At 32.4% G+C, this 23,377-nt stretch overlaps 2 protein-coding genes across 3 annotated transcripts; both read right to left on the bottom strand.

Moving 5' to 3' along the window:
* Positions 1-225: 225 nt before the first annotated feature.
* Positions 226-4,869, bottom strand: LOC105648348 (uncharacterized). The gene is made up of 7 exons (XM_012234711.4): positions 3,938-4,869; positions 2,996-3,128; positions 2,820-2,873; positions 2,644-2,735; positions 1,384-1,619; positions 1,121-1,291; positions 226-785 (listed from the first exon to the last, which is right to left on the bottom strand). The coding sequence occupies exons 1-7, from the start codon at positions 4,633-4,635 to the stop codon at positions 688-690; spliced, it is 1,482 nt and encodes a 493-aa protein (XP_012090101.1). The 5' UTR covers positions 4,636-4,869; the 3' UTR covers positions 226-687.
* Positions 4,870-8,890: 4,021 nt separating this feature from the next.
* LOC105648357 (uncharacterized) lies at positions 8,891-12,170 on the bottom strand. Of its 2 annotated transcripts, none has more exons than XM_037639119.2 (2): positions 11,889-12,170; positions 8,891-9,193 (listed from the first exon to the last, which is right to left on the bottom strand). In XM_037639119.2, exons 1-2 carry the CDS (start codon positions 12,135-12,137, stop codon positions 9,050-9,052), a joined length of 393 nt encoding a protein of 130 aa, XP_037495047.1. In that variant the 5' UTR covers positions 12,138-12,170; the 3' UTR covers positions 8,891-9,049. The 2 variants fall into 2 exon arrangements, with proteins under 2 accessions (XP_037495047.1, XP_012090113.1); XM_012234723.4 differs by lacking the exon at positions 11,889-12,170 and adding an exon at positions 10,640-10,965.
* Positions 12,171-23,377: the final 11,207 nt, after the last annotated feature.

The raw sequence follows: 23,377 nt of genomic DNA, 5'->3' as shown, positions 1-23,377 counted from the left end.
ATCCTGTGAACACATCAGTCTACATTATCATATGCCGGCCCCTAATTTGACAGTAAAATTGGTTTACAGCATTACCAGTTGATTGGTTCGCAATCCAATCAAACTGTACAGTGCTTCAGAAAATGATTTTCTCAGTTACAATTTAAGGAAATTTTTCACCCTATTGGTAAAATTTTTAAATACAGAATAATCTATATCAATTATAAATTATTTCCCATTGCAACCTGTACAAAACATTATAAATTTACTTTAAAAATGATCATCTTAGTTACATCCTAACCAAATTCTTTACCCTATTAGTAACATTTTTAACTACAGAATAATTTACAAACAAGGCCAGGTTCAAGCGTGAAAAACACAAGCTGCAAACAAAACAGAGGTGAGTTGAAAAGCTCAACAATCTTTTTCCCTTTTGCCCAGAGCAAGCATTTGGCATCTTTAAGCATCATTTATTGACAGCATTGAGCTGTCAATTAAGCACGGTCGAAGTGCCAACATCCTCCTCTCACATCTTTTATTACAGGTAGCAGCTTTATATTGATCATGCAGCTCAATCTTCTTCTGAAGATACAAGCTGATGCCCCTAAATTCATGATAGTCCAGTGTTTCTTGACAACGTATCAGGAATACTGCTGCTTAAGCGAAACTAACCTTTAAGGCATTAGCAGAAACAAGGTTCCGTAGGCATTAGCTAATCCTGCCAGCTTGATCAATCAAAGTACCAACTTGATCTCCACATAATGCCCTTGAAATATTCCCAGGCTCAAGCAAATTAAAGACTACAACTACAGGGAGAGAACACATTACAGTCAGCACAGTGGAAAAAAGAGGAAATGGAGATGGGGGCTCCGAAAGAAGTTAAGAGCTTGTTTGATGCAAATGAATTCCATAAAATTTTTTAAGAAATCATTTGAAAATCTATAAACGAGGTGTTTGGTATAAATGAAAATTCATCTAAAATTTTAGAATTTTAATTCTATGGAATTTGTACATTCGAGTAAAATTCTACCAAATTTTAAATAATTTGCAAATGACAAATGAAATGAAATTCCATGTTCTTTTGTACCAAATACTATGTAATGTTGCAATTGAAAACGAGTTACATAGAAAGGTGGCTAACCTGGAATTCCATTCTCTTCACAGTATGTAATTGCCATCATGTCCATGAGGGCGACGCCCCTGGAAACCACTTCTCTGAAAGACAAGTGATCCAGCATTATGTTGGTATTACCAGAGTGACAGTCATAGATGCCATCAACATTTGTACCTTTAAGGAGTGCCTCTGCATTAACTGACATAAATATATGGATATCAGAATTTCATTCAAAATAGAGCCCTTCTCAAAATACTAAAAGTATTTTAGAAGACAGAGCAGTGTAATACTCTCAGAAGCCCTCAGAGCTGCCGCTGTATCAGTAGTAAATAGTGGATTTCCAGCACCAGCACCAACACCACCAAATATGACCACTCTTCCTTTCTCAAGATGTCGAATGGCTCGTTTCCGGCTATAAGGTTCAACTAATTCTGGCATTGCGAATGCACTTTGCACACGGGTTTGAACACCCAGCTTCTCTAAAGCCGACTGAAGCAATATAGAGTTCATCACTGTAGCCATCATACTGACACAACACGAGGATACCGTAGAATCAAAAACTTGCAAGCAGCAATAACTTAAATCCACTATGAGGAAATTTACGATGTAAACTATATAAATGATCATTAAACTTTGCAGTCCATCGAACCACTGAATATCACAATTCATTTCAATCCAAGCATTTAAATCAGAATCAGAGAAAGAAATCCCTAGATTGGTGTGGACTCAAAGTAGATTATTTTCAGTCTTAAATCATTAGCCCACAAACAGATTCCTCTGAATGAGTCTCTGCTCTCTCTCTCTCTCTCTCTCTCTCTCTCTCTCTTCATATTCACAAACTAGAAAAAAGCAACAGTATTGATCACATTCTCTTTACAAGTTGTAAATTGGAAACCACAATTGTCAGACAAGAAAATCACTTTAAAGAAATGGCATAAGCAATTTCGCAGGTTACAGTAGCATTCTGCTGTTTTGGTGAAGCTGCATAAATCATAAAAATTCAAATTCAAAGAAAGGAAATAATTTTTCAGGTCCTATTGAGATTAAAATAACTTGACATTCCCACATGAAAATTTTTTGAGGCTTTTCCATCCAATTTATGTTAAATGACTGAACTGAAATGAATTAAGAAGTTGAATAATAAGATTGACTCAAATTAAAGTTTTGCAACTAGAAAAAACATTAAATTTAAGTCTAGGAACCATTATATTTAAGTGAAGTTCAGAATAAAATAATATTCCTATATTTAGCAAATAAAGGCTTCTGTCCCTAGACCTGCAGGGTATATATATAACTGAGATTGGCTCAGTATATACACCTAGAGATAATTTCAAGTAGGATCAAGTGCTCCATGCCCAAGGACCCAAGGAAAAAAGAGGATGGGGAGAGAAGGGAGGAAGGTGGGGAGGGAAGAGAGAGAGAGAGAGGAAGAACAAGGGGAGCTCCTGTAGAAGGTATCAGCAAAACAGAACTCAAAGAGAATCTGTACACACTTCAATTTACATCATAAAATGAAATAAAATTGATCATAAAAGTAATAAGGAAGTTACCCAATCTGATAAGAAGTAGGTCTCTCTAAGCCAGTAGCAGATATCCACGAGTCTCCACAAAAGAAGTTACGACCCCCAACAACAATTGCTACCTGTACAAGAACATAAGAATATGGATCTTGTAATTTGAACCTGAAAAAAGAAAAACCAACCAAAAAAGAGAGTTTAGGCAATACCTCTAGCCCTAAGCGGCAAGCTGTTGCTACTTCCCTTGCAATCTGCATTGCCACCTGATAATCAGAAAGCAGTTTTCAGCATGCGACTCCCAGAATGCACATTTACTCATTTGAAAGATCTTTTAATCATAACTATGACAACCATATAGTAATCACTTTATAGATGAAGCTTGCACCTTTGGGTCAATATTCTGGCAGTTTCCAGCCAATGCAGCACCACTAATTTTAAACACTACTCTCCGCCATTTTAAATTAGGCATTGATTTGGCTTTCAGATTGTTTGCAAAGGCAACATTGCTAGGTGGGTATCTGCAAGAGAGATGTAAAGCATTGACTTAAATAATCATACTAAGGTTCTTTTATGCCATGCTAACAGTTTTCCACAACGTTGCACATGATAGATTTCTTTATTCTAACCCAACAATGGAAATGCAAATCTTAAATTTTGTCACATTAAAGTACAAATGCTGCATGAGAAGCTCAAATAACCACATGCACAATAGTAAGTCTAGATTTCACATGCAAGTACAAGCAAGCAAACATGGCAACCGAACAAACACAATTTAACGTATTCTCCATTCCCCCAGAGACACTTGAAAATCTTTTTTCTTTTTGACGAGTGTTCAATGCATCATCTCTTAAATCACCATCAAAACCAACCATAATTGAATATCTTAGCAAAGTCTCATAAGCAAAATGGCATGGCAACAGAAGCAGTCAGACACTAAAAACAATTATGCTGTCCCAACAATGAATTTGGCCCACTCATCCACCTTGAATATAAAACCATCAAACAAATTACACTGTTGCTACAGCAGCAAACATACTCATTTCAGAGTTCATAGAGTAATTCCATTATAAAACTACATAAAAATAAAAATGAAAGAACTCCAATAAATCATTAATTAGCAGCAAAACAAAAATACCCTCAAGTAAGAAAACTTGCACTACCAGATTCAAAACTGAAGTTGCCCTCTTATATTGCTCAATCACATAACACACAAACATCAATCATCAAACACAAATAATCCAATTCACATTTCAGTATTTCACCAAGTTAAACTACATTTAAGTATTCTATAAAAACATTTTTCTATACATAACATAACAAACACTACCTTTTGACTTGTCTAGCCAGCAAGTTACAATTCCCAGTCCCACCACTCCCTCCAACACCACATTCACTCTCTCCACCCCCACCAGCCTTAGCATTGGAAGAATTCCCCATAATTGCTTCAATCTGCTTGAACCAATGCCAACTACTTGAACCACCACTCCCAAATCCTCCGGCACTATTATTTATCCTCTGTAACTCCACTTTATATCTTTTCTTTAAGTTATCAATCTTGTTCTTACACTGTTCAACACTCTTCTTGTTATTACCACCTCCTCTCTCACTTACCGCCTCTGCCACCTCCTCCCAATCTCTCCCCCGCAGATTTCCTCTGTTCAGCTGGTTGTACTTCTCCGTATACGCATCCAATAAGCACGATATCGCCGTGTCACTCCATTCTTCCCTGTCCTTTCGATAATCAGCACGGTATTCGGCGCTCGTATTACTGATATTCGATTCAGATTCTACGTTATTGCCGTTGGGTTTGTGCTTCTTGTTGTTATCGTTACTGTAGTAGTAGTGGTGGTGCTGGCTCTGGTGGTTTCTTTTCGAGGATGGTGTTGCTGGAGCGCCGGATCCGGATTTGTCCTGGTCGGAGTCTGCGTAGGCAGTGTAATAGTCTCCGCCGTTGACGGATTCGGCGTCAGGGTGGCGCGTTGGCGCGTGTGGATCATTGATGAGAGGAAAATCGTCTGATGCCATGAGAAAGAGAAAGGGAGAAATAGGTTTTGGGTTTCGAAGGGAGAGAGGTGACGACGTTAAGGTCACAGTGACGGACAGTCGACAGATGGAGGAGGGGACCGGTGACGGAGTATGTGAGATTGAAGGCGTTAAGGGGTTGCCTTGTGACGGGGTTGTAACGGATCCGTTTAAACAGAGAGAGAACGGGTGGTTACTGGCTAGGTATTTGATGCTCCAGATCGTTAACTTAAACCTGAAATACTTTTCCTTTTATTTATTTGTTTTTCTTTTTAAGTTAAAAGAGAACCAAAATTACTTTCTAGTCCTAACACCTGCCCATAATTACAAATCAAGATTGTGTTACATTTTTCACAATTACAATTTGTTCTACTATTATTAGCTAACACTAACAGCCTAACATGTAAAAAATTACAAGGCTTTTGAGCCCGGCTCTCGAGCCCTCTGTTCTCATTTTCATTATCTACCCGTTGAACTTTCTAAGTGGTTGTAAAGGTCACACTATTAAGACGTTTAATGCCTAATTAATAAATATTGAACTATAGGAATTGTATCTTGTTTGAATGTTAAATGCCGAAATAATATGAATATGGATTAAGAACAAGCGTTGTATATCATATGAATGCTAAGTATATAATTTAGGATTATATCACGATGAATATTAAAAATTTATGAGGTATGACTTTTGATAAAGATAATATAAAGTAACATGATTTTAATGAGAGAATTGCACATGAGTTTAAGTTTTACTTAAAGTGTTTAACATACTATTGCTTGTAATATGTTGAAAATTATGAACCTTTGAAATAGGACTCTTGATGAAGAAGATATGATATATCATTACTTGGCTGAATGAATGCCTGCAATGCATAATAGTTTTGGAATTGGTGATAATGAATTATTAATATGAATCTTGTGAAATTTCAAGAATGCTTGAATTTATATGGATTTGTAAATTGCTACATACGAGGATACTTCATATGTTATATGGCTATATCTTAACATAGATACTCTCTCTGAATGCTAAATGAGTATATTCATTATGTTTTGATTGGTATGTCTATGTATGTTATCTCACCACTAAGCATTATTGTTTAGCACGTTGCATTTATCATGCGCAAGTAGTGAATATATGTTGTTGGTCAGAAGCAAGGTTTTTGCATTAGAGCAAGAGATTCTTTTGATAGATTTGGTACTACTTTATCTTAGTTAGTTCTGTTCTAGCATTTATGGCATGTACTGAGCTATGGAGTTTAGCTTTATATTCGGAGAAAGATTTGTAATTTGAAAGAATATATTATTTTTAGTTGATTTTACCAATGTGTATGAGTTGATTAAGTATTTATATGATAAATACTTCCGCAGCATAATTATGGATTTGAGAATTATTGACTTAGTATAATTTATTGTGAAGGAGTCGATATTATGATGGTATATGAGGTTTGATTACTTGAGAATATTGGAGATTGAATGTTCATTTGACATTCAAGAGAAGTCTTAATATTTTTTTTTAAATTTTTGTTAAGTGTTATTTTCAGGCAAAACTCTTGCAGTTATTCTGTATGAATTTTTGAAAAATTTATTTTAAGTATTTATAAGTTCATTAACTATTAATCTGAAAACATCTTAATTCATGATATTAGTTTAAGCTAATATTTTAATTTTGTTCAATCTGTGTAGTTCAGGCACAGAATGGAACATCCGTCGCCATGTCCTTCAGCAGAGTAACGAGTGTTACAATTCTTGGCTATGCTCGTTAGTTTTCATCACAAATTCCCTTATCGTAGGTCTTTAAGGCTAGAAATGGTAGCTTTTTTGGAAGTTTGGATGGTGCTAAAAGAGGAAATTTTTGTGGACTGTAGTCAATGGTGAAGAAATCAGTAGCGGGCAATGTTGAGAGACACCCGTCCCCCCTCCCTGAGAGTTGGGAACCTGCCAACTCACTTGTACTTGTTATTATTTACAGTGGTAAAAAATAACCAACCCAATAAGTAACTAGTTACAAAAGAGAAAAAGCTAAATGGGTTGATTACTTTCGTTTTGTTTAATGCAATTCAGAGAAGAACGTTAGAATCAAGAAATGCCATAAAGAGCTTTGAAAATCTTTGAGCCATTCTCGATAGATATATGAACCAACAACAATAGCATGGGAAAGGACATACAATATATGAAGCCCATCAACCATAGGAAAGGACAATAGCATCATCATACTGCGATGCTAACTCCATTTTTGCAAATACAATTTTGATTACATTTAAGACACAGTTTCAGAACTTTCCGAAATGACAATCCATCTTATAATCCTAGGTATTTCATTATTCATCTCCTTCGAAGGTTCTTTATTATCTTTGGACTCTTCCACCTTATTGCATTGATTGCATTCTTCATCCAAATTATTTTTTGTCCAAGAATTCCTTACCTTATTCTTAATAGTGAACGAGTCCTTTTTTTTTTTTTTTTTTCCATAAAGAAGAATATAGCACAACTCTTCCCCAGAATATAATTCATCACTGACAACACTGTGTACAATGAAATTTCTTTCCCCATTGTTCTGGTAAGTTTGTTCACAAATATTGCACTCGATCCTATTTTTTTGCAACAAAAAAGAATATGACATGATGTTCCCTAGAATAGTATTCATCACTTCTAACAATGTGTGTGATGACTTGCTGCCTATTTTTTCCACAAAGAACATGACATAATTTTCCTCGTGTGTGTTCGAACTCAAGAAAATATTTTAAAAATAAAAAATATTGATCCCAAAAATATTAAAAATTTTCAATTTTATTCATAAAATAGTGAACTTTTCAATTTTTTTCCCCCTTAAATTTTGAAAATTTAGGTATAGTAAAATCATCTTTTTTTTTTTTTTTAATATAATGAGTTTAATTTTATGGCTATAAGCGAAAATTCTAAGTGAATATTTCAATGTTCTTTTTTGTCATTTTAAATTTAATTGGCAATCAAACAATTGTTTTTATCGAACACTTTTGTCTTCAACCGCTACTTACACAGATAACGAGTAACATCTAACAGCTAACATCTATTAAAACAACTAACAGCTTCTAAAACAATTATAGTATTTTCCAACAAACCCTAAACTCGGAATTATATCATTAGTTCTTCAAAATAGAAGAACGAGATAGTAAATTTGACAATACTCCAAAAACTAAATAGTACATTGCCTTAATTAATTTTGTAATTATAAACAATGGATAATAACGAGCAATGATAAAAAAACTAGTACTTAATAAATGTAGTTTGATGCGAATTGAAGCAATATAAAAGTAAGGGTCTGATTGTTCCGAAAATAATTTACCTAAAAAATAATTTTCTAATTTTTTTATGTTCGAGGTGGTTAAAAAAAATCAAACAATGGAAAATATTTTCAATATTAAAGGAAAAGTTAGGATTTTTTTTTTGGTACTACTAAGATACTCTCTCACTCCTAATTTAACGGTTCAACAAGAGACTATTTTATTTCGCGCTGATTATATTTAATGCCCTTCTCCACTGATCACTAGTCAATGAAAAAGATAATATTTTGATCTTTCTCATGTTTAAATATGAAATCTCTATGTTTTCAAATATATATATATATATATATATATATATATATATATATATATATATATATATATATATATATGAAATCTCTATAATTTTAAATATTTTTATATCCTTACATATAAATTTAAATATTTTTAACTAACTTTTAACATAACAATCAAACAATACAAAAGAAATTATTTGAAAAATCTTTTCTAAGGAAAACATGTTCTTTTTTTTAAAAAAATTATTTTTTCAGAACAATTGGAGCCTAAACATAATAATAATATAAAAAAATATTATTTTACAAATTGTGAAAGAAATTAGATGGTACAAGGATGAAGACTACAATTGTTAAGAAAAAAAAAAAAAAGATAAAACAAAATTATAAAAAAAATTAAAGTCGAAGCTTTTTTTTTTTTTTTTTCTCTCGTTTAGAATGTAGAAAACAATTTGAAAGCTTGTTCCCCTCCCCACCCCCCAACCCCCGCCCCCACTTTGAGAAACATGTTTTCTCTTCACCTTATAAGTCGACATACTCCAATCTCCGTATAAATAATAATAATAATAATAATAATAATTTCTCAAATTGTTAAAAATCTCTCTCATTATCAAAAGAACAATTAACTCACAGAAGATTGCATATTGTAGGTTTACCCCTAAGACATGTTAATGGAAAATAACCACAGCATCATAGCAAATACATATATGATCAAATACTGTAATTGCATTTCAGAATAAAGAGTGTAACTTAAACGAACAAGACAAGCGAGAAAGATAAGCGATTAAAAAATCGCTGTTGGCTAACATAACTAGCTTCACTTTCACTCGCTAAAATTGCATTTAGTATATAACATAATTTGCAGAATCATTCACTATCATAAGATGGCAATTCATACTCATCAGACGATCGATTATCATCACCAGACGATTCTTTCTTGGCTCTTTCATTCCTTTCTTTCAACCTCGCCCATACCCATTTCAATATTAGGAACCCACCAAGTGCATAAACCTGGAAGTATATGAAGTGACTTCATTATATAAGCAGAAACTAATAATAAGAAGAAAACACTAAACAAAGATCATGTGATTATGCATCTGTTATCCAAGCTCATAGTAGACATAGATAGAGAAAAACTACAACAATTTGGCATCGCCAACCGAGTGAAAGTCCCCTAGAGAGTCAACAATTTCAGAAGAAAAATGGAAAAAGGAAAGATGGAAGTCCTAAACTAGACCATTAAAACAGCCTAGAAATATTGACTACAAGGAAAAACAAAAAAACGATCAACAATTCAATGAAAAGAAATATTACCTTTGACAATGAATTTCGACAAATAAAAGCTAAAATTATTATTCTGTTTCTTCTGAAAAAACAAGCAGTCGGGAATTCCAAATTTGCGCAAGATTTAAATTGAAAACTCAAAAGTTCAATATTTACTGAAATTGCAAAGTTTTGTCATTTTCATGAAAATGATAAAAATAAAGCCAACACATAACCATAAGTTGTAAGAGTTCTAAATATTAACATGATATAGACAGAAACTGGAATTCAAAAAATACACATGGGACAAGAATTAAAATGTGAAAAAGGAAAACTCCAATTTCTTACGACACAGGATAATGAAGGACGTGAGGTGTGTGCAAGGAAAATGTGAACTCATGCATATACCATATATATTACTACAAATATGCATGTTTGCATATAAGGATCAGGAAAGAAATTTTGTCACAAGGACGGGAAAGAAACCATAGTTCAACAACAGCATGTTAAGTGAAAGCCAATAATGCAGACTGCTAGACACAAGATAACATTGACAAGCAACAAGCAACAGCACATGAGAACCTAAAAAAAAAAAAAAATCAGATATTAATATTCATTTACATCTCGTTCATGCAACATTCAAAATTGTTTATCCATTAATACTGTTAATTTTAAAGAATCCATATTTTTCTTAATCAGCTTCTAAAGGATAAATTTTCCCGGTAGCATTGGGACTACCCATTGTTTTGCTTTGCTTTCTTCTTCCAAGCCAAAGAAACTATTTGGCATGTATAGAAAACGAAAATTCAGCTGAATTGCCCTCTCTCCCCTTTTTCTCCCTCTTCTCTCAGTTCCTTTATTCTCCTTCATTTTCCCATATATTCTCATCAATCGAAAAGATACTGAGTTGGCCCTCTTCATCCAATTCATATCATTATTTCATAATTTTTGTGATTTTATATATCCTATATATCCAAAAATTCTCCTGACTATTAATAACAATAATAATAAAAAAGCTGCCTAAAATCTCCATTTTCTACATATCCTAACCCTTGCCTCCATTCTCTACATAACCTTCCTACCTACCCAATTACTTGCTAACTATGAACTAAGTTATTACACTTGAAAGCCTTTTACATTTAAATCAGTTCCAATAACCAAAATTCAAACAAAGCCCAACTATATGAAACAGACCTGCCATATGATTAGGGGATTGTGAGTCTTTCCGCTACTCTCTTGGAGCTCGACATCAATCGAAGGTGGAACTATCGGTTGGGAATTTGGAAACCTTACAAAATTAGGTTTCTGCTTTCCATTCTCTGCTTCTCCTTTACCAATTACTTCTATTCTCGATTCCTCTTTTACCGCAGACTGCGTTGTCGCCTTCTTTTCTTGATTAAAGAATGGAAATTTGAGCTCAATTTTTGGAAATTGTGAGAATAGATTTTTGGGTTCTTTTGGTGAATCTTGCCCGCCCATGGCTTTCGACAGAGATTTTGTTCGGAAAAGACTTTGTTTGGGGTTTAAATAGAGACGAAAGGTAAGAAGCAGAGTACGTCGTCACGTGCAGGGTTCTGGCTTTTTATTTTATTTATCACGAGATTAAGTTAAAATTTTGTTACTGTCAAATAATTAATTATTAGAGGACTGGAATGGGTAGTTTTGCATTTTGCAGATAATTACCTTTAAAAAAAAAAACTGAAATTGAAATGATTCTTACTTTTTTTTAAAAAAAAAATTAAATATTAAATTTTCATAATTGAGAATTTACTTTTGAGAAGATCAGGAATAAATAAATTTTAATTTAAATTTAGATAAATTTAAATACATATTTTGTGAATTCATACATATATATCCTGTTTTCCAATTTAGAACCTCCCCTTCTCTATACCGTCACAGCCAACAATCTAAAACCTACCCCAAAATAACGTCATGCTCTCAAATCCATCAACGTTCAAAATAAAGCTCCTTACTCCAACACCAATACAAACAACAACAACAACAACACCAGTGCTATTGTCAATGGAATAATTATAAATATTATCAAGTTGGAGGAGAGTTTGGGGTGTCAAAAGTGTTAACACTGATTGAAGCACCAAAACGGATTTAAATGCTTCTATCTCATAGCTGGATCCAATCCGAGAAGGAGAAAAACGAGGAGAGCTAGAATGAGAAACAAAACTATATATCAGGAGTAGGAGACATGCAGCAATTGAAAAATAATTTATTTTTCATAATTTTCTTTCAAAAACTCAATCCTGCAAAAGCAAAGAAAAGGGAACTTTTCTAATACACCAAATTTAACAATTAACAAGAAAGTATTCTTCTTCTTACGTTTGCATGAAATTCTCAGCACCCAAACACAATTTACAGGGAAAAAAAAAAAGCAGAGGGAGAGAGAGAGAGAGAGAGAGAGAGAGAGAGAGAGAGGGATAAAACGTACCGGAAAAAGGATTAAAGGATGGGAACGCTTTTCAAGCTCCTCATTGTAAAGCTTCAATGGAGGAGGAGTTACTGGTTTAGGATCTGCGAACCTTACAACATCTGGTTTCTGACTTGTTTCTTCTCTGTCTTCAACAATAGAATCATCAAATTTCATAAATGGAGGAAACTTGAGCTCAAATTTAGGAGAGAGTAGAAACAGATTGTTAGGAACTTTTGGATCATTCTTCCTGTTCTCATCATCAGCCATGGTTGCTAGCTAGCTAGAAATTAAGTAGAGAAAGCTAGAATCTGCCAGTTCTTTCTTGTTGATTGAGGCTTTATATACAAGCGACAAATTGATTTAGAGTATGTGAATAGAATTATGTTTTTTGATTTAAAAAAGAAATTATATGTTGAAAATAATTAAAAAAATAAACATAACGTATTTTTTTATTTTGAGGTTTAATTGAGAATAACTATATTTATTTCGTATATACTAAATTTAGTTAAATCTTAGTGTTTTTATTATCTGATTTTATGAAAAAAAAAAGATAATTATTTAATAAAATAATAAATATAAAAAATATATAGTAATTCATAAATATACACAGAAAGAGTTTAGCTTCAGATTTCCTGAAAGTACTAGTGAATAGTGGTTAGGCAGTTGTGTGGCCGTGTGGGAATTGACGATGACGTCACGCTTTTTGTCTGGAAAGTGGTAGTTTCCATTTTCATTTGTCTTATACTCTATTTATGAATCACCAATCCATTAAAATTTTGCTAAGGTGGGAAAAAAATTAAGATTTTAATTCTAATTATTGATATACTATTATAAGCTTCTTATTTAATTTTTAATTTTCTACATTTTTATTTTTTATTTTTCTAAAAAAATTATAATGTACTCCTATTATATTATTTAGTAATGAATTATGATATTTTTTAAAATTATAAATTTTTATATACGTTCAAATTATAATTATATTCCTAAAAAGAGGTAGCATCATGGATAAAATACTGCTCTCTTTATTCCAAAATATAAATCGTTTAAAGTTTTTACACGGATATTAAGAAAACAATTAAGTATCTTAAATTATAATAAAATTAAGGATAATTTAACTAAATTAAACTTTGTTTCAAAACTAAGGACAGTTTATAAAAGTAGTTTATCTAATGTATTTCAAAACCAAAAACAACCTATGAAGGTAATTTATTTAATATAAATAATGATAATATTGGAAAAACATCATTTATTAACTTTTTAAAAGACTCAAATTACTTATATTTTGAAATAAAATAAACATCCAAAAACGACTTACATTTTAAGTATTTATTAATGTCAAGCAACACATTTCTTAAAATAATATATTGACAATATTACCCATTATTCAATTACCATTCATTGAATAAGGAAGAAGAGCATAGGAGTAGAAAATTAGACCTTGCAATGCTAAAGGTCCCTTTTTATTCATGTTTGGTTGCTGCATATGTGCAATAAATAGTGCTGTGCATGGTTTATGGGATCCTAACCGAACTGAGAAATCATATTGAACTGAATTGGAATTGAAAAGAAATTAAGATCTTAGGAGTCCAACCGTACCAAACTTATGCAATTTATTATTTTGGTTTTGGTTCTAGTTTCGATTCTTATAAAGAATTGTACTGGAACTGCATTAAAACCGTACCAAAATCAAATTGAGCTGAACTGAACCAAAAAATTGATTTATCCATATATTTTTTCTTTAATGTTTTAGTATATTATGTTATTTGTAGTAGAGATTAAATTTTATTATCTGAAACAAAATCTTTATTCATTGATCCTCTTTAATTAATAATACAAATGGAGTATAAATTAAAAATATTTATCCTACATAAAAAATTCATAAATAATGATTTCCGCCATCCCTGACTGTAGGTACCGCGCTAGGTTATGTAAAGTGAGGTCAATTGACTCCGCTCGATTTTTAAAAAATATTTATGAAATAGGGTTAAATTGATAAAAAAAAATTAAAAAAATATATATTAAATGAAAATTTTAGATTTTTTTTATGTAATTGACCCACTAAAAATCAAAATAAATAAATAACCCTATTGAAAAAATTTTCTAGCCCTGCCACTGTCTTACTGCATATAATATTTTAACTATACGATAATTCACAAATGTTTTATAGTATTTTACTATGCCATAATTTAAATAAAAAGTGTTCTTTAATTATAAGTGACATTATAATTCTATTTTGATATTAGAGTACTTTTATATAAAGAAACTTTATAATGTGTTTTGAAAATATAATAATTTTCAATGAGGAACTGGAACTAAAACCGAAATCAGAATCAAATAACCGAAATCAAAAAATTGAAAAACTGTACTGAAATCATACCAAAAATTTGGTTCGGTTCGGTTCGATTTTTTAGTCCCTCAGTTCCTGTTCCGGTTTCTAAAAATAAAACAACCAAATTTTTGGTTCGGTTCAATTCTTCTTAATAACGGTACCGAAACCGACTTGCACAGCGCTAGCAATAAAAGATAAAAGTAATGTTAGTAGGCAAGTTAAAATGAAAACTGCAGACTACAAAAAAATACCATATTAGTCGCAAATTGCTTTCCGTTTTTTCTTCTTTAACTTCTTTTACTTTTTGTCTCAAATTTGCGCTCTCTAAGTCAATTTGAAGTGAAAGAAAAAGAGCTCTTACAGCATTAGCAAAGAGCAATCAATTTCTAGAAAAATCAAGAGAGAAGTTCTACATTGATCTTCTAAGATGGATTATCAGCTTTTAATTGGTGGAATTACAGCTCCTCTTTGGTGAACTCTTACAGCCTGGTGGTTATTTGAAACTGATTGGGCTGGTTCTTGAAGGATATGGATAATATTCATGAATATGTAGTCTCAATTGTTTAGAATCAACAGCTTCTGCAGTTCAAAGAACTCTTAATATTTCAGTTTTTATTCAATTAACATGTTGATATAGTAAGTGAAAATTTTGAACTCACTCCCTCAAACTGTTCTAATATGAGAGTATAAATGTTTCATGTTTGTGAATGCAGATTTTGTGGAAAAGATTGATGCTCAACAGGTATTTGGATATGCTATTTACAAGGATGGCAAAAGTACTAAGCTATCCTATCCTCTACAAAGTTTTGAATCAAATATAGCTGGAAGAACCTTTAACAATGGCCGTTTTATACAAAGAATGCGTGAGAAGGCTGCAACTCTTCCCAGGTAATCATACTATAACCTCATGTGTATTCCACTCCAAGGTAATGATTTTGCAATTGATAATGGGTATCAAATTAACATTGACGTTATCAAGATGGTTTTAGTCCTAGCACTTGATTTTTTTCTTCTTTTCATTTTGTTTTCTTTATTACTAAAAACTCTTATTTGTCCACGTTTTCTTGATCTTTTAAACAGTGTAAGCTTGGAACAAGGAACAGTGACATCTCTTATTGAAGAAAATGGAACCGTTAAAGGGTTGCTATATAGAAACAAAACCGGCCAAAGACTTGACAGCACATGCTCCTCTTGCAATCGTATGTGATGGCTGTTTTTCAAACTTGAGGCGCAAACTTTGCAACCCCAAGGTATTTAATGATCTGAGCTTAAGTATTTGTTTGGTCAATTTATTGAGGAATTGCAGTATATTTGTTTGATTGAACTGCATGAATAATTAAGTTTTCCAATTTTGGTTTCAGTTTGTATGTTTTTACTATTTAGCACTTTAGGAGTTTAATCTCTCGTACCAAGTAAGACTAATAGAGGTTATAAACAATTTTTCAGGCTGATATCTCCTCTTGTATACTCTTCGAAAGGTAAGCAGCACTCCTATATGTCAGGCTATGATGCACAGAAACTTCTAGGCCCTAGCCATGGCTATTTCCAGTATAAAATATCATTTTCCCGTTTAAAATTATTTTCTTCACACCGGTTTCTCCATTTTCGTATTTCTTCGTTTCTGTTTCCGTGCAACGTAGAATTGTACATCCAATAGCTAAGATAATAGTTTTGCACCATTTGGATTTTCAGTTATTTGTATATTAATCAACAATGGTTTGGATTTGCATACAAGTTTTTTTTTTTTTTTTTTTTTTTTTCTTTCTTTTTTGAAGGAGATTTGCATACAAGTTGTAAATGCTTATACATCTTAACTTTCTTGTTCTGCGCAGCCAATGGCATCTGCTATAAATACATTAGGAGGTGCACTTTACAAAGTTTTCCCTGCATCAACTAATCGTGCAAGAAATGAAATGCGCGACAAACATTTTTTGACTATCTGTGAGGTGTATTTTCAAATGAATCAATAACTCTTCTTCCTCGGCCTTTAAGCTTAGTCCTACGTACGTTTTTTCGCTGTGGCTATATATGGTGTTGGTCGCTTGATTCTTCCATTTCTTTCACCCAAAAGCATCCGGACTAGTGCTAGATTGATATCAGTATGTGTTTTTCATGGTAGTTCTTATGCATTCCATGGATTCTGAAAATAAAAATTTGTTCTATTTTTTTATATCTTTTGTTGGGCATCAGCTCTGATACCACTTGTTGGGCCCTTTCAATCAATTAAAAGAAAATTAACGCAGCGGAAAAATAAACTTGTGACACACAGAAATTTACGTGGTTCACCCTCAACTGTTTAGAGCTACGTCCACGGAACAAACTCCGAATCATTTTTCCACTATTAAAAAGTAGGTACACAAAGAGAGTAATACAAAAATAGTGGCACTCAAAGTGTTTCCCAAAAACACTCCATAATAATTTCCTCACTATTTTTCCCTTCCTAAAACTAGATAACTCTCTCTATATTTTTTTTCTTCTTTCTGCTGTTGTGTTTTGTTTGAGGCTTCGCTACCTTTATTTATAGGAGAGGTTATGAGAGAGCGTGTATAACTCATTCACGGCTCTCCATTTTGTCAAAAGAATTGCATGCCTTGTTAGACTTTTCCTTTCCTTTTTTTTTTCTTTCTTCAAAGAACACGTTTTCCTTTTTTTTTTTTTCTTTTTCAAAGCATGTAGATCCCACATGTCGGAGAGACCCACAACAATTCTTTCCCTCCCGACGGCATAGTGGGACTCTCCATTCATGCCGCTTTGACACACAGCTTGGACTTCTCCTTTTGCCTCAGTTGTTGACAAAGCAATACACTTCTGTAATCTTGACTGCCACGACACGGCTCCCCCTGCAAATGTGATTGGATATCCTGAAAATCCATTTCACTGCAGTCCAATGTTCCTTTTCAGGATTTGAAAGAAACCAACTTACTACTCCAACTGAGTGAGCAATATCTGGCCGTGTACAAATCATGGCATACATCAAGCTTCCAACTGCTGAAGCATATGGAATCTTTTCATTTCTTCCTTCTCTCCATTCGTAGAAGGGCACTGTTTAGAACTCAATTTAAAGTGATTAGTAAGAGAACAACTAACCGCTTTAGCGTTTTCCATTCTAAACCTTTGAAAGTACTTTCTCAATGTACTTCTCCTGTGACAACCATAATTTCTTGGCTCTTCGATCTTCATGCCAAGAATTTGCTTTGTTGGTCCCAAGTCTTTCATAGCAAAAGACTTACTTAGTTGTTTCTTCAAGCTATTAATTCTGACCAACAATCACCATATCAACCACATAGAGCAAAAACAATATAGTCATGATCATAGAATTTCTTCATAGAAACATAGTGATCTGAAGTAGTCTTTCTGTAGCCTTGCTCCCCCATAACAGACTCAAACTTCTTATACCACTGTCTCAGTGCCTGCTTCAAGCCGTACAAGCTCTTCCTTAGTTTGCAAACACAATCCTCTTTTTCTACGAAACCCTATGACTGCTCCATATATATTTCTTCTTCCAAATCTCCATGCAGGAAGGTAGTCTTTCAATCCATTTGCTCGATTTTCAGTTCAAAACTGGCGGTCATTCCGAGCACTGTTCGGATGGATGTCATTTTCACAACTAATGAAAAGATCAAAATCAATACCCTTTCTTTGATTGAATTCTTTCACAACTAGTCTAGCTTTGAATCGTGGTTGGGAGCTGTGTTCTTCCTGCTTGATCCTAAACACCCACTTGTTCTCAAAGCTTTCTTGCCTTTGGGCAACTTAACCAACTCAAATGTTTTATCCTTATGCAAGGACTTTATTTCATCTTGCATGGCTTCAATCCAGTTCCTCTTGTGTTCATTTTCCATAGCTTCTTCGAAGCTTTCAGGTTCTCCCCTATCAGTCGTTAGTACATACTCATTAACTGGATATCTAGTAGATGATTGTCAGACTCTACTAGATCTTCTTAATGTTTGAGAACCTTCCGGTGTTGGTGGTTGAACAGGAACACCATAATCTTCATCTGGTTCATTCTGATTAGGAACGTCTGGATTTTCTAACTCTGGCACTTGTTCTTGTGGAACATTTTCTTCATCTCCAATTTGTCTACGTTCTATTGGAGGGACTCTCTGTATGTTTGTTGAGTCTTCATCAGATCTATTGGCACTCTGCTTCAATATCTTCAATAGTTTGATCTTCAACAAATACAACATCACGAATTCTTATATTCATCTTCTGAATTGGGTCATAAAACCTATAGCCACATCAGTCTTGGCCATAGCCAATGAATACACACCGTCTAGTCTTGACATCAAGCATAGACCGTTCATCCTTCGGGATATGCCTGAAGGCTTTGCAACCAAACACTCGCAAATAATCATAAGAAACATCATTTCCTAACCATACTCTCTCTGGAGTATTATACTGTAGAGGGAAATAGAGTGAACGGCGAACTACTATGAGTAATGCTTCACCCCAAATCTTTTAGACAACTTTGCATGTGAGAGTAAACATCTGACTCTCTCCATCAAAGTTCTGTTCATCCTCTCAGCCAAACTGTTCAATTGCAGCATCTTGGGAGGTGTCGTTTGATATCGAATGCCATGCTCGTTGTAGAAAGCATCAAATGGCCCAGTGTATTCTCCACCATTATTTGTCCTGATACACTTCAGCTTCTTGCATGTCTGTCTCTCAACCAGGTTTAGAAGACTTCAATGTGTATACGCAAGTCTTTCTAGAATGGTCATCGATAAATATCACAAAATATTGATTTCCACCATATGACATTGTCAATGGTCCACACAAATCTGAATGAATCAGATTTAATACATTCTTCATTCTGGAAGGAGGGGTAATCTTGAAAGCTACTCTGTTTAGCTTTCCCGCCATACAATCAGGACACTTGACTAGGTGAACTTCATCCAATCCAGGTAGTACGTTCTTTCTTGCTAGAGTTTTCTTACTCATGTAGCGTAATCGTTAATGCTACAATTCAACTGTACTGTCATTCTCCGTACACTCAAAGTGTCTTAGGAGAGTTTCGCATGCATCACATACAGCTTTCGGTCTTTAGCTACCACAAATAAACCTTTGGTGAGCTTCCACTGACCATTTTTGAAGGTGCTACAGAAACCTTCATCATCAAATCTGTCAACCGAGATTTGGACGCATGCTCGAAAGCCCTTTCCGCATCAGTCTTCTTTTCCGGTTTAGTTCACTTTGAAACGGACTCAGCAACAGTAACGCCAATAGTACTGTTCACATCAACTTTGAGTTACTATTTTACTATTCATCACTAAGTCGATTCTGCAACGTCTTTCCAAGCGGACAGTACCAATGGACTCTTCGTCGTGGTATATTTATTTTCAAAATATATTCACGGATCCGGTACCGCTATCTGATCGGCTGGACCAGCCGAAACCTTCGGCTCTGATACCACTTGTTTGGCATCAACTCTGATACCACTTGTTTGGCATCAGCTCTGATGCCTCTGATACCACTTGTTGGGCCCTTTCAATCAATTAAGAGAAAATTAACGCAGCGGAAAAATAAACTTGTGACACACAGAAATTTACGTGGTTCACCTTAACTGTTTAGGGCTATGCCTGCGGGACAAACTCCGAATCATTCTTCCACTATTAAAAAATAGTAGGTACACAACGAGAGTAATATAAAAATAGTGGCACTCAAAGTGTTTTTCAAAAACACCTCATAATAATTTCCTCCCAATTTTTTCCTCCCCTAGGTTTAGGAAACCCTTCCTAAAACTAGATAAATCTCTCTAATTTTTTTTTCTTCTTTTTGCTGTTGTGTTTTGCTTGAGGCTTCGCTATCTCTATTTATAGTAGAGGTTACAAGAATGCCATATATAACTCATTCACGGCTCTCCATTTTGTCAAAAGAATTCCATGCCTTGTTAGACTTTTCCTTTTCTTTTTTTTTTATTTCTTCAAAGAACATATTTTCCTTTTTTTTATTTTTTAAAGCGTGTGGGTCCCACATGTCGGAGAGACCCACAACATCTTTACATTAGCATAAAATTTTTGTAGCATCAATAGTCTAGTTTCTATCAGTTAATGTTATATTCTTTTATGAAAATGAAAGCAGATCCAATTTGCAAGTGGAAGAGAAATTGTTCAGTATATATTGTATTAATTTTTGAATAAAATTATATATATCTCAATGGCCAATATTTTAATATTAAGTTATAACAAATGATTGACATTTATTACAAATTGGTGAGAGGCATTGCTGTCTAAGATAGTTGATTAGAACAAGGATTGCTACTAAAATAAGAGGTATGAATTCCCTGCAGCTCGCACTATGTACAGACAGCGTGAGCATTTTCCAAAACGACAGGAATATTCTCGGTGTCGGTGGAGTGGCAATAGACGGCTGTGATTTTGCGTGTTTCAACGGTTTTAGACTGCAAAGCCGTGGGCTTGAGCTTGACGATTGAGGACAAGGTTTCGGGCACCGACCTAGCAAGGTGCATCAATTATAGTAGGGTAAATTATTATAAAGACCATTATATTTGACAAAATTACCATTTTGATCATAATGAATAATTACTATAAAATCCCTAACATTTGCGGTCATGTAATTATAAAATCTTTCCTTCAAAACCATTCTTTCTACCATTAAATAGTAAATACCATGTAATATTTAATTATTTAGTCATTCATATTAATATTATTATTTACTTCTTCACATAACATTACTATTTAATCTTTTATTTAATGGCAAAAATGGTAATTTTTAAATATAATAATTAACGAGTGTAACTAGTTTGAAATTAGAAATGAAATGACAATTAGACAAAATTTAAGGATAAAAAATAATTTGCCATTACAACATGACATATCCCTTATAATAGGTACTTATTTTATTATTTATTTTCTTACCTGTTCATGCATTGCTACATATTACTAATTAAATTTTAATTCAATTTGCATACAAGTGGTGAATGAATCTTTCAAATAAAGATTAAAAAAAATTCTTATTCTAGTGACAAAAATGAAAATATTGTTTCAAATTTATTATATTATTAGAATAATATCATTTTAGAAGAATTTTTCCATTAATAAATATAAATGCTTTTTATGACAAATGTTTAGGGGCTAGGACTTTTATATTGATTAGTTATATGCGCGTGTGTTATCCAGAATGTGCAATTTTATTCTATTATTATTACAAAATCTATGAATTTAATATTTGTATTTTTATCATTACATTCATAAATCCTGAGACATAAATTTTAATTACTTATATATACTAAATAAATTTAATAATTAATCATCCTATAATAACTTCTATTTTTCAAATTCACTTTATAAATTTATAATATTATAATGAAAATGAATTTTTATTAATGAATTATTAAATAATATTTTTAATTATTTTAATTATTAAAAAATTAGAAATAAATAATATTATTAATGATATTAATATTAATATTAACTCATTAATATCTAAATTGAAAAATCATTAAAAAGAAATACCAAAATATTCATATTCACTTTACAAATTTCTAACAGTATAAGAAAAATGATTATAAAATTTTTTTAATGATTATATTGTTAATTTTACTAATCATCAGAAAAAAAGAAACTGAAAAAGTTTTATTATTTGAAATGAAATTAATGGTACTATTAATTACTTACTTAGTCATTGAAAAAAAAACTGAAAAATATTTATTATTATTAAATTAAAAATTCAAAATTTTTATTATTTTAAAATAATATTACTTATTTAGTTAATTATTAAAAATAAAAGAAGAATATTTAATATTATTAATAATTTTAAGATTAATATTAACTCAATTAATGTAACACCCGCCGCCCAGTCCCGAGAGACCCGACGGCGGATGCCACATTTGGTGCCGGAGACACCGTCTTAACTTAACATATAAATCATAAAACTAAAATTTATAATTAGAAGTAACTGAGTAGTCACCAGTTTCACGAGTAAATTTTTTTTTTTATAATAGTCATGTTTCATTTCCTTTTCTTATCTTTTTATATATATATATACATCGGGAAAAATCCTACAGAAATACTGTAAGAATATCCCTATAAAAACTGAGCTCGCCAAACATGTGAATACAAAATACTCTCAATTAAACTCTAAACTTTCAACATCTCCAAGTACTCATTATAACATAACAACACCTTTATATTTTTATAACTGAATAAATCCTCAATAGTATTTTAGATCCATCAATTAATTGCATTTATTATATATATCAAGTCTTAATGAACTAATCATATCAACTGACTTCAAATATTTCATATTCAATCATTTAACAAATCTTATTCTTATCTCCAAATAAATTATACACCAAAATAATTTATAATTACATACTTCAATTATATTTCAAATAACATAATATCTAAAAATGTAACAATTATACATGACATCATTCTTCATTATATAAATCTCAATCGACTACTACCAAATTAGTCACTTCTGCTCTTCAAATCTTCAAGTAGCAACCATGATCTTCAACCTACGCGTGATAAAAATCGATGCGCTGAGTATAAAACTCAGTGGTGCTCATAATTCACATACTTACCAAAGTTGCGATGGCAACTTCCTTTAAACACAAATTTCGTAAAATTATTTATAATCATAAAATCATTAAATTTCAACATACAAGAAAAGTATGGTGATTCTTAGGAAGAAGTACATTACTTAAATCTTGATGAGCCTAGTAATGGATCTTGTATGACTTGTGGCACCTTATGGTTTCATATGGTATAAGGATGAAGTAAATTCAACGAGATTTAGTCTTTTGAGGTTTAAAGTATTTGTTGAATTCTAGATGTTATGTAAGTTATAAATAAGGATTTTTGTTTAATGAGAGATTCTACGATCCAAGAAAAAGTAAACGACTCCTATAAAGAAATTAAGATAATTATATTATATAAATATTGGGCCCTGATGGTTAAGTGAAATGATGAATGACATCGGACATGGAGAGATAGTTGTCCACCTATTGAATTGATGTTATACAAAAAAAAAAAAAAATTTTAGATAAGTAAGAATGGATCTAGTTATGTTATTTAGTTATGTTATTTATGAATATTAAGAAAAAAAAAATCCATGACAGAAATGTGAAGGAATATGAATTAGTATGATCTAAAAGAGATGATAGTCAATATGTAGAGTTTTTAACAAATTAGGAATCATTGATTATTCAATC

This window comes from Jatropha curcas, chromosome 6 (assembly GCF_041381405.1).
Source record: "Jatropha curcas cultivar XTBG-Jc1 chromosome 6, XTBG_Jcur_1.0, whole genome shotgun sequence".
NCBI classification, from domain to species: Eukaryota; Viridiplantae; Streptophyta; class Magnoliopsida; order Malpighiales; family Euphorbiaceae; genus Jatropha; species Jatropha curcas.
This window is presented reverse-complemented; position numbering and strand designations above follow the sequence as displayed.